Here is an 18,266-nt window from a genome sequence, read left to right as displayed (position 1 = left end):
ACACACATTTATTAAAGTCGGTCAACAAACTGAATCAGTCAAGAGAAGATAAAACTCCTTTCCCACCCTTAGAGATCACAGCTGCAATCTTAAATTCCTCATGTTAATTTAGTGTGATTGTGTGCTGTTCTATTTGATCTAGTTGTGTGTGCACATGTGTTTGCGTGTCTGTGGGTGCCCCCTTGTTGCTGGGTGGTGTGGCTCTGGAGGAAATGCCCCATTAGCTCTGGAGGAGGGGGGCAGAGGCTGGGAGACACACTGATGATCCTGCTTCTGTCATTGCCCCCCAACACACACACACACACACACACACACACACACACACACACACACACACACACACACACACACACACACACACACACACACACACACACACACACACACACACACACACAATTTTCTCATCAACATGTGCAGTGAGGTTTGATGTGTCCTGGATGGTTGGCCATCAAAACACTGGTGTTTAGCTTTCATGTGACATTCACTATGTCAGAGTTCCTAGTTAAAGGGGTCCTGTAATGAAAAACAATTTTTTTCAGGGCCCTACATATACTTGGTGGTCCTCCCTAATTCCTAGAGTCTGGAAAACAAACGCTTCTTCTATCAATAAATATTTGGAATCCTTTGGAAGTCATGGCTGGACAGAATCAAAACGATCGGATTCATAAAGCGCAGTGTGTGGCGTCACACCTGGCGTGTAATTGACCTATCATATTTGATTGTCTCCTGGATATGGGCGTGGTCATCCCCGAGGTGGAGTTCATTCAGGTGACAGTAGCAGTGTGTGGTAATGACCTGGCTCAGAGCCACACACTGAAAGTTCCTCACAAACTGTTGAAGTCAGCTAGCATTTGGCTGACTAGTTAGCTACACTTCAGTCGTGTGTGTGTGTGGGGGGGGGTCCGTGTAAGGTGTATCCTCAGTGTCATAGCGAACACATAACCAGTTTCATAGCAGATGAGGACACCTCTAAAATCAGAACTGTTGTGTGGTTATTGATGAATAAAAGCAGCTTTAGCTTTTCTAAGTGATCTGAGAGCTGTGGGTATCCAAAGCGACTACACCGCTCACTAACAGCCTTCATTTATAGCCTAATAGATATTCGCTGTTACTAGTCAAGGGTTACGTTCAACTGTCCTAAACTCTGCAAGTGAAATAATCCAGGCAGAAATCAAGAGGTGAATTTATCACACATTCCCTGCCTAGTGAGAGACAAAGGGTGGATACATTCTCTCTCTCTCTCTCTCTCTCTCTCTCTCTCTCTCACACACACACACACACACACACACACACACACACACACACACACACACACACACACATACACACAAAGAGAGAGAGTGATAGAGAGCGAGCACGTTTTTATCTTATTTACAGTGTCAGGTGAGTGTGAGTAAAGTGCTGTATTGATACATTCGTCCACCTCCTCACTGTGATGTAGGTTAGTGGATGAAGATAAAGTAGAGACGGCGCCAAACAGCCAACAGTTCAATATACTTCACAAATACAATACGTTTTGTCTTACCTCTCCGGTAACTGCGTTACCTTAGCTCCCCGGTGTGGTTAGCAAGCGATCTCTGATTGACCGTGACGATTGTCAGGAAACCGCTTTAATTACGCCCTGTCTGTAAAAATCTGTTGTCATCTCCACTGATTTTTGTGCCATTTGCAAAACACTATGTGTTTTAATTATTTGGGATGTTTAACGGTCGTCTCAGGAGGATCAGCCCATGTAGTGTTTACACAATGAGCCCCGGAGTCACATTCGGCTGACTGAGAAAGCAGCTCCACACTTAGCGCAGAGAAATCGACAGTTATATCATGAAAAATGCAAGAAAAACTAGAACCAAGGCAGTCACAGACTGCAACATCCCGCAACACCCCTGGATTCAAAATTTTGCTCTGACTTACTTGTATTTGTCAAAGATCAGATCAAAGTTAGTACTCTGACCTACTGTCACTGATCAAAGCACTAGCTTCTATGGTCTTACTCACACTGGCTTTCTCCCCTGATCTTTCGATCTTATTCGATTCCTGAGTGTACAAAAGTTGAAATTTGACCTTAACATAGTTTTCGCAAAGGTTAAGGTCATAATCACATTTTCATCCCCTTTGCCACCCGAAAAATCTGCTTTTTGTTTCATCTTTCCATCTGCAACGGTTGCGAAGATATTCGGTGGACTAATGAACAAACTAACGGACGGACGAACGAATGAACACACGAACACTGACAATTACAATATATCACCACTTTGCAGCGGGATGTAATAAGAGCGAATTACGTAGAAACGAACTTACTGAAAGAAAAGTTCCAGACTATGGCAATCTATTCGACGCTAGGATGCACACATACAAATGGCAGATGTAAACAGAACGCACACAAACCCGAGGGGGGAGGGAGATGTTGAGAGGAGATGTTAACACGTGCATTTCAGGGCAGAGGTGATTTTATCAATGTTCAATCAAAGATATTGAGGACCACAGATCAGTTTGGGGCAAGACCTGTCAAATACAGTGTAGTTGGACATCTGGCAGCTGAATGACATGAATTAGAAAAAACATAATAATAATAATAATAATAATAATAATAATAATAATAATAATAATAATAATAATAATCTATACTTTATTAATCCCTCTTGGGGAAATTCTTTTTACACTTCACACATTCACTCACGTACATATATGTGTTAATTACAGTTGTGTTAATTACATAATATGGGACCTTTAAAAAGTCAAATTTTTAAGGGGTCAAATCTGTAGCAATTTAATAAATCTATTTAGACTTTATTAAAAGTTTGATGATGGATGTCCCTATCCAAGACTTCAAAGACATGATTTGTTTAGGACAAAATCTTCACCACAACAAATGCTAACAGTTAGTGCAAGCTTGAATGATGGCTGTTAATGAGATCAGGAATAACGTGAAATCTGGTTTAGCTCTGTGCTCACACAACAAATGAAAGTACACTAAGTGAAGGCTCGGGGTCAATAGACGTGAACAAGTCAAAGATCCACTGGTGCTGGAGCTCCCTCCTCAGAGTTGATTGGACGGTTTGTGACTGACAAGTCAGTGTCAGGAGTCAGTTGAAACGGGAGATGACTGAAAGAGGGAGGATATGCTTGAATTTGGACTGCTCATCAGTGACTGAATGAAGGAGAACAGGCTGTGATTGATCGGTGAGGAGAACGCTAAGTGTGACTTGAGTTCCTGTACTCAGATACTCATTCTCTTCTATACAGTAAAATTCCGTGTAGCGTAACACAATGACACTGGCTGTGGAGGGTTCACACTGTAGATCCACGGAAACAACGAGGCATCAAGCTTCATGGTGACGGATCCGTTCCACAGTTTGCTGACCTATGGTTGAACAATCTACGCACTGCTTCAATCTCTTGGTCATATGTCTGCACACACTTGCTTACTCGCTGGGTTTCACTGACGCCTCGAGACGTCACTTGTTCATAAAGGAGGGCTGGGTGATGGTCGGGCGGAGCTTGTCAGTTAAAATCAGGCTTCTAATCATGAATTTATCGTCATGACGACTGATCTAGTTCAGTAACACAGGATAGAGGATCAGAGGAAGACGGAGAAGTTGCAGCAGCTTGCAATTTAACAGTTTGTGTATGTCAGAGGTCACCCGCAAGCATACACGGTGTCGCTCTGAGGGAGGCATCATGGGATCAGACCCTCGAGAAAATACGGTGTCACTCTGAGTAAAGCATCATGGGATTGGTCAAGAACAGAAAACAGCCAGTGAATTAATGTTCATCACACCCCGTCACTGGGTGGAGCTTTAATATCAATGGTGTTGGACTCCAAAGCAACAGAAGATGCCCTCGTATTGGTACACTACCAGCTGACAGTACTGTACACAGGTCAAAGGTCACGCTGCTCAGACACCAGTCAATGGGTCGAGCCTGAGGACAGGGCCTCCCTTCAGTCTGTCTAGCCACCACCTCTCCTCTGCGAACCATTAATGTACCATACAACAGATGACATTGATCAAAAACAGACAACTGAACTCCCATCCTGCATCAGGACAGGACTGCTAGTGTTGTTTCCACCCACCTCCACTCCACCACCAAGCCATCTTTTTTTCTTCTCATTCAGTTCTGTATTAAAGGCTGATGGGAAAATAGGCAGGAAGCTGTGGTGGCACCAACGCCACATTCCTCTGCTCCTCCTCCAGTCCTCTTGAACTAAAAATACAGCTTATCCTCATTACACTGGCTTTGTAAACTCACCACACCAACATACCCCCACCCTGACACACACGGGGAAAGGAGGCGTGGTGACGCCCTGGTTATTTATTAATGGGAAACAAGGTGTGCGTGTGTGAATGTGTATCTTTCCGTGCTGTCGTCTTCAGGCCCCCCTCTGTCCCAGATGAAGTCCCCACCGACCTCAGGCTCCAGCCGGCCTGCCACCACAGACCACACGTGTGTCCCATCTGCCACACACACACACACACACACACACACACACACACACACACACACACACACACACACACACACACACACACACACACACACACACACACACACACACACACACACACACACACACACACACATACACGCACACACACCAGATCTCACACACAGATAGCAGAGTGAGATTTCTGTTGTGCTGTGGACAATGCATTCTAGCCACAGATTACACACAAAAAGTAGTGTTATGCTGAGGCATCGCTGCCATTATTCATCCGTCATCGCAGACCGGTTTAACGTCAGGGACCGGTTTAAGGTCAGGGACCGGTTTAAGGTCACAGACCAGATTAACTCCACGGAACGGTTTAACGTTACGAACTGGTTGTGTTCAACGGTTTAACATCAGACCGTCCTTTAACCTGTGGAGGATAAATCCAACAAAATAAAATACGATCAGAATAGAAACTGTTTTTTTTCTAAATCTAATAATAAAGGTGAATCCTGTTTGTATCAACTTTATTAGCAGCATCCTCGTAACATCACACTGTTTGTGTCTTGTTGGTAGTCATGTGACCAAGGCAAGCATCTTGACAAGCATCAAGAGAGACTCATAGACAGATATAGAGGAGAGAATCCACTCGTTTAAATCAAAACATCGTTTAGAATCAGATCAGAAATGAAACAGAAATAATGGAAATTCTGGATTCTTTTTGCGTGGACCGGTACCAACTGACCCACAGGGGCTGGTTCACGACCGGAGGGTTGGGGTCTGTGTGTGTGTGTGTGTGTGTGTGTGTGTGTGTGTGTGTTTGTGCCTGTGCAAGACCACTGTGGATCCCAGTATTGATGAACTCCAAGAAGTATCACCCTTCATCAGTTCATTCTTTTCTTCTTCTATTCGTCTCTTCATGTTCTCACAGCAATCTGTGCTGTAACCGTGAATCGTTATAGAAAACAAGGTGGCAATTAACTCTATCTCTTTTATTTAGAGTTACTCTTCACTCCTTTTTAAAAAAAATTATTTTTTACTTTCTGTTAAAAATCTGCTGCCCACACCAATAAAGCCCTGACGGCATCATCCTTCTGGACATTTTCTCATGAGTTCATGACTGTGTTCAGATTGATGAGTAAAGTAACCTCGACTCAGTGGCATGATCCCTCACATGATCCTTTATGTCACATATGTCAAAGTCAAGGCCTGGGGGGCCAGGTCTGACCAGCGATTGGATTATCTATGACCCCCTGGATGATATTTACTTAATATTAGCACCAGCCCGCAGGCCACAGCCACCTGCTGGTCTTTTGTACGCACCAACAGTACATTTCCCACAATGCAAAGGTAGCCCGCAAAATTACTGCAGCAAGCAGGATTCAGCTTCGTTATTCATCAGCAGTCCGAGGAGAGGTTAACCTTCAGCTACCCACCTCCTCTAAAATGGCTTAACAGAAGGTGGGCACTAAGAACAGGGGGTTTCAAGCCAGGTGGGAGTCAGAGTTCATGTTCAAGGAGGTAAAAGGCAAACCTGTGTGTCTTCTGTGTGGAGAGAGTTTGGCTGTAATGAAACAATATAACCTAAGAAGGCATCATCAAGCGTCTCAGAAATACACAAAGACGGGATTTTTCTTTGAAGGAAATTCGTTTTTGTCTGTGTGCCTGTTGAAAAATGTCTTCACTTAAAATTACTGACAGAGCCATAAGAAAATATTGCTTCATTCATTTAATGATTACATTTTATACGCTGTTGGTATGTTTTAAGTCCGGCCCACGGTTTGAAGCAGATGTGTTTTTTGGCCCTCTGTGTATTTGACTTTGACATCCCTGCTTTACATGATCCTTTATGTGATCCTTTTCATCACATGTGTCAAACTCAAGGCCCGGGGGCCAAATGTGTCCCGCCACATCATTTTAGAAAGGTCAAAAGTGTGTTTTGAGCAAAAACTACATTTCCGACAATGCAATAATTCAGTCCATTTTAACTCTGACAAAATTGTTTTGAACAAAGTTAACGTCCTGACTTGTGTTCGATGTTATTTTTCTTTATTCATTGGATAGTTTGATACTTGATCCTTCACATGGTCCTTTACATTAGGGGCGTCAAAGTCAAATATACGGAGGGCCAAAAAAACAAATTAGCTAAAAGCTGAGGGCCAACGGGTTCAATGTTTATTAAAATATATTAAAATGAACATAGCATATTGAACCAAGAGCTAATACAATGCAAATTATTTAATGATTAAATGAATAAAGCAATATTTTGTTATGGCTTTGTCAGTAATTTCAAAGGGAAACATTTTCAACAGGCAAAAAGCAAAGAAGCAAATGTCCTTCCAAAACAAAATATGATCCTTAATATCAAGGTAAATGCATAAATTAAATTGCATGCATTTTAAATTGAAAAGGCATTACTTTGCTGCTCTATGAGCCTACCAATCACTGTTTTCAAATAGTAAAATAAAAATAAATAAATAATATAAATCAAATCAGTTGTATTTTTTCTCATCGGTCTTATCTGTAATTGTCTTTGAGTCCATCCAACTAAAAAATAAATATAAATAAATAAAATAAAATACAAAAATCTACGACAGACCGGCAAAACAATACTGCTTTCAAAGAGACATCACGTCTTGGAGAAACAAAGGTAAAAATGAACTGAATTTCAAACTGAAAATACGTTACTGCTCTGTGATGCTCACTTGTCTGAGGCTGAGCCTGATATTTGATGGTGTCTCATCTCTCGCCCAAGTTCATCAATGATTGGGGTCAGACTCTGAGCTGAGGAAATCCTCAGGATTGAGTGAAGGCTTTTATCATTCAGACAACGCCTTTGTGATGTTTCGTTCAGCTTAATCAGAGAGAACAGTTGTTCACGCAGATATGTGCTGCCAAACATAGAGAGCATCCGAGCAGCTTGGACTTTGACATATGTGCTTTACTTGATCCTTCACGTGATCCTTTAATGACGTTTCAAACCATCCTCTCAGCCCTGGATATGTTTTTGAGCCCAGCCCATTTGAGATGGATGGAGTCATCATTCACATCCCGAAGTCAGGATCACTGCATCACCATCACAGTTTCACACAACTTTAAAGACTTCATTACATTTCATTCTGCAGTTTGTAAATTGATTGTAATGAGGTGGTTCAAGCCCAAATTATTGTGTTAACGTGAGCAATGAGTTGTACTATGTGGAGAGAAAACAACAGTTTGTCTATATAAGAGTGTAGTCCCCCTCTCTCTTTTTCTCTGTCTGTCTCTCTCTCTGTCTCTGGTGTTGGGTGGAGCTGAGGCATCATGGAAACCACAAGAACTGTTTTAATTGCTGATAAATCAAATAAATACCACCCACAGTTTAAATGAAAAAATATGTACACACACACACACGCGCGCGCACACACACACACACACACACACACACACCCACCCACGCACGCACACACACACACACACACACACACACACACACACACACACACACACACACACACACACACACACACACACACACACACACACACACACACACACACACACACACAGTGACTCATCACTCAGTCTTCTTTTATCAGAACCATAGACAGGCAGACAGACAGAAACACACTCTTACCTGAGCAGAACCATGTTTTTCTAACGTTCTTCAGACGTTTGTCTCTCTGTTGACCCTGTTTGTGCCCCAGCCAAAGTAAAAGAATAACAAAAAAACAACAAAACAAGGCCAGTTGTACACATAATTTGCCTTGATGCACATTTAACGGAAACATTTTTACTGCTGTCTGCAGCACAGCCAGAAGAGAGCAGAAGTCAGATGTGGAGAAGGACTGTTGATTCATCAATGATGTTTGGATTGCTGCTCTTCCCAGTGTGCTCTTTTGGATGAAACGCCAGCAATATTACATTACCCTTTACAGTTCACTTGCTAACTAGAATGGCATCTTTAGGACATGTGCTAAGAAAGGAACTTCTTAAACTGTTGAAGCCGATCTAAGTATCCCTGCTGCTCTGAACATGGCTTGTAATATGTCACCAGAAAACAAACGTCACACACGCATGTAGACAGTCTGACAGGCAAGCCTCAGTCTGGTAGGATAGGAAGAAGGACTTGTCCAGCATCCTCACCAACACAATGTCCTCTACACCCTGTTCACCCATGAGCGTGTCGCCTCCCACAAGGACAACATCATCTTAGTTTGCTGACGACACCACTGTGATAGAACGCATCGAAATCGGTGACGAGGCACCTTATAGGAGAGAGGTGGACACGCTGGTCACAGGGTGCAGGGCATCAACCTCACCCTCAACACAGACAAACCTGAAGAGATAGTGGACACGAGGAAGGAAAGGAGCCCTTGTCAGCTAATCATCAGGTGACAAGAAGAAAAAGGGTGAGCTCCTTTAAATGTCTGTGAATTCACTTCCTTGAGGACCTCACCTGGTCATTGAACACTACTCAGATGGTGAAGAATGCCCAACAACAGCTGGACTTCTGGTAGAGGCTGAGGAGATTTGGCATGTGGTCAAACAGCTTCTACAGCTGCATGGTTGAGTCCACCCTAACACAAGGCATCACCGTAAGGTATGACAGAACCAACGTGGACCGCAGATTCCTGCAGAACTACCGGTGTGGACCGGAGTTTCCTGTAGAATCACCATCATGGGCCGCAGACTCCTGTAGAACCATCAGAATGGACCACAGATGCCTGCAGAACCACCATTGTCGAGCGCCGATGCCTGCAGAACTACCAACGGTGACCGCAAATGCCTGAAGAACTACCAGCGTGGACCGCAGACAGGCGAGGGGTACAGGAGTCTGAGGTACATGAGTCTGAGGTGCAGCACTCTGAGGTACAGTAGTCTGAGGTACAGGAGCCTGAGGTATAGGAGTCTGAGGTGCAGCACTCTGAGGTACAGGAGTGAGGTAGGGGAACACAGTCACCCACTAGCTGCACGATCCCAAACAGAAAACTGAATGTATCATCACGTTTCTCCCACAAAGTCTGAGCACCTTCCTCTAGCACCACTTTGGGTTACATGTCTGAAGTCGACCGGTTGCCAAAGGGGTCGATTGTTCAACATCATGAAAGATTTAGAATTTGTCAAGACGAGGAGGGAGCTACTTGAATTTATTGTAGCACAGCAAGAAACACGGAGGTCCTGTTTATTTAATAACTTTTATAATCAGTTTTTTCACTGCTTTTTAATCATCAAGTCTTTTTGATAGACAATTCGACAATCAAATACCTGTTTGACATAATGGAAGTGTGTTCATAATGAGAGGGAGTGGCCAGAAACTGTTAAGAGAGCATGAAGTTCCTGTTTCCTGTTTCCTGTTGAATAACGACTAGACGAGTCTCTTCTTCCCCTGCAGACACACAGTGTCGTGCTAGCTGGTCAACAGCTGTCACCTCCTTGAATTGTAACTTCATGTCCACCTCAATGTACAGTGTAGCGACACGTACATCACACTTTGTTCATGCCGGTCTGTTTGACGCATATGTTTTAGTCTGATCAGTTTTTATCAAAGTTCTATACACTTGAATACAGACTGCTGACACGTTAACATCTTTAAACCATCCACTGTGATAAACACAGAAGTATCTCTGGATGTAAATGGAAAACAGTCTTATTTTGAGGAATGTTTGTTTGAAGGAGAATCTGTCATTATCCTTGGCCTTCTTATTTACAGACTGTAACAGACAGACAGGAAAGTAAGCACAGAGACAGGGGAGGTGTGACAAGGAACAAACCGGGAATTATGAGTGGCATAAAAGCTTTGTAAGTTGTCCAAGTAGTCTCACTACGACATGTCTGGTTGATCATCAAGTTAATTTTATTTATAATGAGCTGAATCACACCAGAGTGCTTTACAGTCAGAGAGAAGAGGAGACCAACTGAATCTCCGGGAGCAAACATGGAACGACAGTGGCCAGAAAAAACACCTCACTGGGAAGTAACCTGGGGCAGATCCAGACTCTCTGGAGGATGGATGTTGGGAGGGGGGGTACAAAATAGAAGAGATAAGGACACAGAGTCAGAGTGGCCGATAGATCAAGGAGACACTTGTGTGACACTAAACTCTTATGGCAATCCCTTGTTACTTGCGGTTAATGCGTTCTAGGACCACCCGCAAAAAACGAAATTCCACGATATAGCAACAGAGTATTTTATTTTTTACGGTAATTTAAACGTTTATGAACCCTCCCCATACTGATATTAAACCACTTTATATCTGTATTACGTTTTCACACACTTTTAAGTGTTTCTTTAATACACAGTGCTCTGTGTTCTGTGAGTCTCGGAATGCAGTGCACTTCAAGATGCTGTCAGCCAATCGCATGCACGTACCCACGTGACTGCCTACTAAAAATCCGGGATGTAGTGAAGCCGGGCATCTTAAAGCGCGAATATGCGAGGGATTACTGTATTCCAAAACATTTTCACTGTACAGACCAATGGATAGATTTGTATAATTGTTTGTATTTATTACAATTGCTTTCATATGAAAATGAACCATTTGTCAAGCTTTTTTAAAAAGGTTTTTGTATGTGCGCCAAACATCCGTCTAATTCTACTTGAAATCCACATCACCTCTGGACAACCTGGTTCATTCTGTTTGTTTAAATGGGTTTCATGGAGAGAGAAAATGTGATTTCTGGGTGAAGTGGATTCATTGTGAGCAGGAGGAAGAGTGACGCTCTGCGCCGCCAGCTCAGACGCTTGGCTCAATCGTCTATTTCAAGGCAGTATGGAAAAGTGAGGCTCTGCCTCCTCTCTGTTCTAAACTCATTTGGCTTCAGCCTCTCAGGAAATGCATTAGTAGCCATGAAATTAAGTGATTTCATCTGTTTTCTAACCACTCATACATTCTTCACAGCTGGAAACTGGTGACTGTTTTAAATCTTTTATGATATATATGAATTGATTCAACCTGCCCTTTGTTCCGTCATATCACTTGGCTGTAAGCGTCCATCACTGCAGTGGGTCTCCCTTTACACATCATTTAAGAGCCTTGTTCAGGGTTGACGTGGGTTGAGTCGTACTCTGTGAGGCAGCGACTGCACCTTTGCCCATATGGCATCTGCTGCTCCTGAACACCCTCCAGACTGTGACGTGCCGTGTGGGCTGGGGCCAGCCCAAAGTGGGTTGTTGCAATTGTTCCAGACTTCACACATGAGTGGACCCTACAGAATGCTGTCTTTTTCTGAAAATGAAGTGATGTGCTTTAACCCTTGTTGAATATTCAAATCATTAATTTAGTCATTTAAAACCTAGGGTAAGAAGGTATATGTTCTCCTGGGCATTCAGGATTGGCCTTTTGAACCACTCTGTGGCGGCAGTGGAGGAATGGGAAGAGGAAGGTGGGGCTGGGAGCTCCTGGCATCCAGCAGTTCAGGGCTGATTTGGATGTGAAGTCATGTTGGCTTGGCAGAGGCCCACTTCATTAGTGTCCTGATGCATTAGAAGTGACTAGAGGGGGAGGAGGGGACAGAATGTATAGTAGAAGGGTAGGATAGAAGGAAAAGATGCAAAAGGGAGAAAAACAGTGGTGACAGAAGGAATAGGAAGAGAGAGACAAGGTAGCCTGTGAGATCAAACCAGGCAGTCCTGCTGGCTCTGCTCCCTAACATCATCATTAGAGCATGAGAGAGACCAGGCCTGCCACCGTGTGTGTGTGTGTGTGTGTCTGTGTCTGTGTGTGTGTCTGTGTGTGTGTGTGTGTGTGTGTGTGTGTTTGTGTGTGTGTGTTCTGATTAATCCAAAGTCACCCACGGTGGAGATGTGTTTCACAATTCCTCCATAATTTATCCTCAGTTTTGTTATTAAGTGCTTCAGTATTTATGGAGGATGTTTGTTCTCATTAGGGCAGGAAAGGATGTCTCTTCTTGGTCTACACTCCTTTTTGTTTATGTTGCTGCATTCTTTTCCCAATGTCTGCGTGTATATTTGTGTGTGTGTGTGTGTGTGTGTGTGTGTGTGTGTGTGTGTGTGTGTGTGTGTGTGTGTGTGTGTGTGTTCGTGTGTGTGTGTGTGTGTATTCAAGGAAATAGAAGGGGAAAAAATGAAAATAAAACAACGTAAAAATCCTACTGAACTCTAGTACATGCATCAATTCCCCATAGAAATAAAACTCCTGCGAATGAAATCTGAGAAATGTCATAGTCTATTCTGGCCTAGATATTATTGAAATAATACCCTGTTATTATTGAGGAGAGGGAGAGAAAAGTGAATGACTATTATCTTTATGTGGGTCCTTTAATTTTAATGCACCACAGATTTATAACTGAACATTCCAGTGGGGAGGCCCTTCCCTGCTCTTAAAGAGGGTGGGCAGGACACAACCGCAGCACTCCCACAACAGCCCCACAGCCCCAGTCCCTCTTTGCCTCCCAACACTTCATTCTGCCCCCATCGCTGCTGTCAGCCAGTCGTCACTCTGGCCTGACGGTTGGAGCTCCTCATGTCAGAGTGTTGTGAACTGGTTCACCAGAATTCTCTGTTCAGAAAAATCCTGTGTGGCGCTTCATCCTTCATCCAAAATGTGCACCAAATTGTTGTAAGGGTTTTACCTTGTTTTTTTAGCCATCACTCTTTTCTTTTTTGGTGACAATAATCAATTAAGCAAAGTTTTTTACAAAGACAAATCAATCTAGGGGAAGCCAATCAAAAAACATATTGGGAAGCATTTTCACATGAATATATGATAAACAACAATCTGAACTAACAGCATCCCTTCTGTTAAACTCCACAGATTCCGGTGGCAACGTGTCCTAAAGGCCTGACGCTCATTTAAATTGTACTTGAATCCTCTTCAGTTATAAACCATATTTTCTTCTACTATCAAACTTCACCACAACAGTGGTAAAATGATATGGAATGGTCCCTGTGTCCATCCGACATTTGGAATGGGCTGGTTAAACAGTGATGAAGAGTTATGAGTTGGTCAATAAGAGACTTCCAGAAAGATGGTTGGCGTTTCACTAGAGCTAATCCTGCATGCATTAGGTCAAAGTTTTCCTGGACACAAACAAAGTTGGGACACCAGCCTTGTGCTAGTTAATAGACCATGACACTCAGTGAGCTGTGAAACCCTTCTCACCCGTTTGTCACCCACAATCCCCAGCTACTGTGTGCTGGACAGAGGACATCATCATCAAAGACTGATCTAAGGGTATATTATTTAAAAGTTGTTGCATGAAAAATACTGAAACTCTGTGGATAACGATTTCAGGAAACTACAAATAAGTTCAGAATATTGATCTGTTACAGACCCTTATCTGTAAACAGAGATCAATAAATTGTCTTATTTAATTTTTATAACTTATTTTAAGATGTCTTGCGTGAGTAAAATCTGTACAAATTCTGTACAGATTATTTATACTACACAGCAAGAACACAATTACACTTCAAGAAAAATATTAATGTAGCCTTTACAAATGTGAGAACTCTGTTGACATGAGTGTCAAACCATCATTTTAAACACACATTATATTAATAAATAGGAACTGGTCATCTATTTTCAGTGGGTTTCCTTTTTTTCTTTCTTTTTCAAGGGTTTTCTTCTGTTTCTTTCTTAGTTTGAATGAGAAGATCTTAAAACCAGTTACTGAACAAGAAGCTTCTTCCTAATCATGAGATGTATTAAGATGATGATGTCCCGTCTAACCCAGTAATTGGGGAAGCAGCACCGTAACGTCTAATTACAAGTCAATATGATTGAGATCTGGCACCCAGTCGTTCTACCATGATTTTGGAATGAGGGAAATACCCTGTGATAGATGCAATTTAAGCACAACATTTAGTTAAAACATGTAACCCCAAAATAAACATACTACGGTACTGTTGGAAAGAAGGAGAGAGAAATAAATTTCAGAGGATAGTGATAGAAAGTAAAGTTTATAGCAAGATGAGCAGTGATTAAATAAAATCATTTATTACAGTGAAATAGTAGAATATGTGTTTCCATACACAACACAAACACTTACAGAGGCTTCCATCTATCGGGATGCAGATCAGATCAGCAGATCAGATACAATGCAGAAGTACGTTCATGACGAAACGTTCCCTTAAATCAATTTCTGGACACAGACCTCATCAGGGGTCACTGTGCCCCAATAATCAGTTATTTTGCTTTTCTCATCAGGCAATTCACCGACCACTTCCACCCCCAATCAAGGAAGTTCATCTGTCTCCAATGCGAGAGGAGCCATTGTCGGCCATTGTGAACGAGGAAGGCTCTCAGAGTGTGGGGCCGGGCCCTGGAGCAGGATGCCCCTCTGGTGCCATTGGCAATGCTGGGAGCAACAAGAAGCCCCGCTCACGCACCAAGGTCATCATCAGTTCCAAGAACGATCATGATGTATTCTCACAGATGGGCTTGTTTTGTTTTATTCATCCTGAATCCTGGCTTTGTATTCTAGATTTCTTTGGAGGCCATGGGGATCCTGCAGAGTTTTATCCAGGATGTCGGACTGTACCCAGATCAGGAGGCGATCCACACCTTGTCAGCACAGCTTGACCTTCCCAAACACACAATCATAAAGTTCTTCCAGAACCAGCGATACCATGTCAAGCATCATGGCCAGCTCAAGGAGCTGGGAGACGGTACTGCTGCCAGTGGAGGTGTAGACGTCAGTGAATACAGAGAAGAAGAGTTGCTTTCGGGATCAGAGGATCCAGAGTCAAGTGAGGACGGTGCTGAGGAGATCTTCCACTCGGCAGATGGGAGAGGTGGGAGCTCTGGGGCCCCTTCCAGCTCCAGCTCCAGCCAGTTGTCCTCAGGAACCAACACTGGCCAGGAGGAAGGCAAAGACAAGGGGCATGGTCGGTGCAGTGGCCCTCTGGCCCAGGGAAGCTCTTCATCCAGTCCTAAAGAGCAGGCTGAATACCAGAGGTAAAACTCACCCACAGAGAGAAAGAGAGAGAGGGAGCGACAACAACACACAACAGGTCTACAGTAAGGAAGAGAGGATCGGGTCAGGAACTGATGATGGGTAATGCTCAAACATTGATCTGTGGAGTGACATTACCATGTAGGGTAATCATTACTGTTCACCAACTCCAACTTTCACATGGACACAAATCAAAATCAGAATTGATCCCAAAACCCTTCCCCAATCAGCCAACAGCTAGAGACAACACCAGACTGAGACAGGACTTTATCAGCTGGAAAGCCTGATCACGTTCTCATCAGAAACACTCCTCCCAGGCTGAGGGGCACTTAGAGCCTCAACAGCCCAGAAAGCCCCAAGACCCTCAGGATACACAGCAGTCACTGTTCATCTGCAAGGTTCACCTTATCATGGAAAAACGACCACTTGGCGTCACACCACAGAAACACAGGCCCATCTACACTTACCGACAAGGACTCTGACAGTTGGTCGCTGTGATGTACTGTTGCCATCCCACCCCCCCTCATCTCTCCACTCCTCCTTCAGAATAGAGGAGCAGTGGACAGTTTAGGACATCCAGAGGAGGTGGCAAACAGGGACTGTTTTCCAAGAACCACAGATGTATGGAAGCAAGAAAAATGTGAAGAAAGGAAGGACAGAGCATAGCTTCGACAGCCAGAAATCAGTCACTTTATGTGCGGTAGACCAGCCCTTCCACTCTTCCTCTCTTTTCCCCGTCTCCCCCTTTTCCTCTCTCTAATTGGCGCCCACAGTCTTGTGTCTCACCACACCTACCCGCACTTAAACTTCACCAACCCTATTTATTGCTATCTTTATCCATGATTATTATTATCATTATTGTTATTATTGTCGTTATTATGGTTAGAATCGCTGTCCTCACGTGGTATTTTTAACTTTTATTTCCATGCTTTTCAGAACTGGGTGGTTGTTTGGGGAACAAGAGACAAAAGTGCTCTGTCCTAAAAAAAGAGGAAGAAATGAGTGGAGAGTGACTGAAAATAAAAAGAAGCAGTTACTGAGGGCTGTAGTATGGCAGGTTTTCTTTTATAGTTCTGGTTCCCAAAAGATTTTGATAGAAAAAGCATTATAGTTGATAAGAGAGAAAGTGAGCAACTCTGCTGCAGCTGATGACAATCTACTTGTTGAGCCATGACAGTGTGGCCGACATGTCACTCCTGATGTCTGTAAATAACATGGATCACTTGCTATTGATGAGTTTTCATTTTGCTCAGCGATGTTTGAGCCATGTGAAGAGTGCTGTTCTTTTCCCTTAGGACAACTCAGTGAAATCATTTCATTGTGAGAGAAAAAATTCAGTCACATAAATATTTAAAACTAATTCAAACTGTTTTTCTGTTTGATGTGTGGTGCTGTTGTGTACAAGTAAACAGTATGTGTAAAACAGAATCTGAAAATGGATAGCGTCTTGTTTAACCATTTCAACCAACAGATGACCTGCCTTTAATTATGATGCTACTCACTCCACATGATAATACTTTTTTCTTCTGTAAGACAGAAATCAGGGTTAAAATCAAATGCAGTTCCAATGAAATAGTAGTTCATTCAGTGTTGAAGTGAATTAAAATTTGTGAATTTAAAAACTGTCTAATGTTTATGGTCTTTGAATGTTCACTCACGCACAGACATCCATATTGTAGCTGAGAATAGCATATATCAATATATAGAGAATAGAAATTGTCTAAGATAAATACTTAACTGCTGGTTGCACAAATCTGACTCATTTGACTGTTTTTACAAATTAAAGGAACAAAACTTATAATTGAGTCATTATTTCCCCAGCTCCATGCTGATGGAAAACAGTAGAGAAAATATTTCCTGTGAGTTCCAACAGTCAATCAACATTAACTAAATAAAACCATCATCCAGATAGCAATTTCTGGACTAAGGGTGTGATCGAGTATCTGGCGCCAGAATGGACAGACAAAGATCGACAGGGGTGCAGACCAGGCTTAAAGTAATCGGTAGTAGGTATTTAAACGTGGGGAGGCGGCAACTATTCCACAGCAATAGGTATACCATAGGGAAATGATACTCAGATTCCCTGAAAAAACAACAACAAACAGACAAAAAAACCCCAAGTAGTCATTCATTTTACTGGTGTTGTCTACGACACCACCTTACTAGTGTTGTAGTTCAGGGGAATCCGCACATATTTAAGTGGACAACATCAGTGGTGTACTGGAGGAAAATGTATGTACTATTCACTTTGTTCAGCCGCTTAGGCTGAGATATTTGAAATTGTTATTTGTCCCAGGCAGGGTCTTCCATGGCAAAGAGGTTCTAGGTCTACGGTCCCCAATCTTTTTTTTGTGCCACGGACCAGTTTAATCTAAAACAATATTTTCACAGACCGGCCTTCATTTGCTTGATAATCGTTAATTACCAGGACGGCTGTAGACTAATAATAAATCACTGCAATGGTCTTATGTCAAATGCAAAAATCAACAGACAATAAACAACCTTTATTCATAAATTAATAATCAATATCTCTGTAAGCAAAACAATATAAGAAATAATTATATCAAAAAACTCGATGTAAGTGACTGCACTGATGAGGTTCATTTTGAAATATAGCAACTTACAATAAGTGCATTCACCGTAGGAGAAATACTGATTATTTCTATATAAAAGGGTGAACAAGTCAATTAAATAATAATAATAATAATAATAATGAACATTAGTGGGAGCCCTCAGTTTGTTTCAATGAGCCAGTCCCATCTAGAGGTAACGGGAGTCAATGACACCTGAAGTGTGTTCTGTATGTCCAGTCCACTCTGTAGTTTGATTTTGGTTGGTCACTGCAGAAAATCCCAAACACTGGGTCACGACACAGTGTTTAGGGACTGCTGTTCTAGGTCAGACAAAGAGCAGTTAAAAATATCCATGATGACAAGGCCAGT

The 18,266-nt window shown here is 42.6% G+C and overlaps 1 protein-coding gene across 5 annotated transcripts in view; it reads left to right on the top strand.

The window, feature by feature from the left end:
• The window catches only part of satb2 (SATB homeobox 2), a 57,881-nt gene extending 40,932 nt beyond the window's left edge, over positions 1 to 16,949 (top strand). For 4 of the 5 annotated variants that reach the window (XM_068329692.1, XM_068329693.1, XM_068329690.1 and 1 more), the window contains 2 exons: positions 14,556 to 14,762; positions 14,854 to 16,949. In XM_068329692.1, coding sequence (XP_068185793.1) covers positions 14,556 to 14,762; positions 14,854 to 15,330 — 684 coding nt within the window. In that variant the 3' untranslated portion in view covers positions 15,331 to 16,949. The remainder of the gene's footprint in view (positions 1 to 14,555; positions 14,763 to 14,853) is intronic. The other variant, XM_068329694.1, reaches the window with a different exon arrangement.
• The last annotated feature ends 1,317 nt before the right edge of the window (positions 16,950 to 18,266 follow it).

The sequence above is a fragment of the Antennarius striatus genome, chromosome 12, assembly GCF_040054535.1.
Source record: "Antennarius striatus isolate MH-2024 chromosome 12, ASM4005453v1, whole genome shotgun sequence".
Taxonomy (NCBI): Eukaryota; Metazoa; Chordata; class Actinopteri; order Lophiiformes; family Antennariidae; genus Antennarius; species Antennarius striatus.
This window is presented reverse-complemented; position numbering and strand designations above follow the sequence as displayed.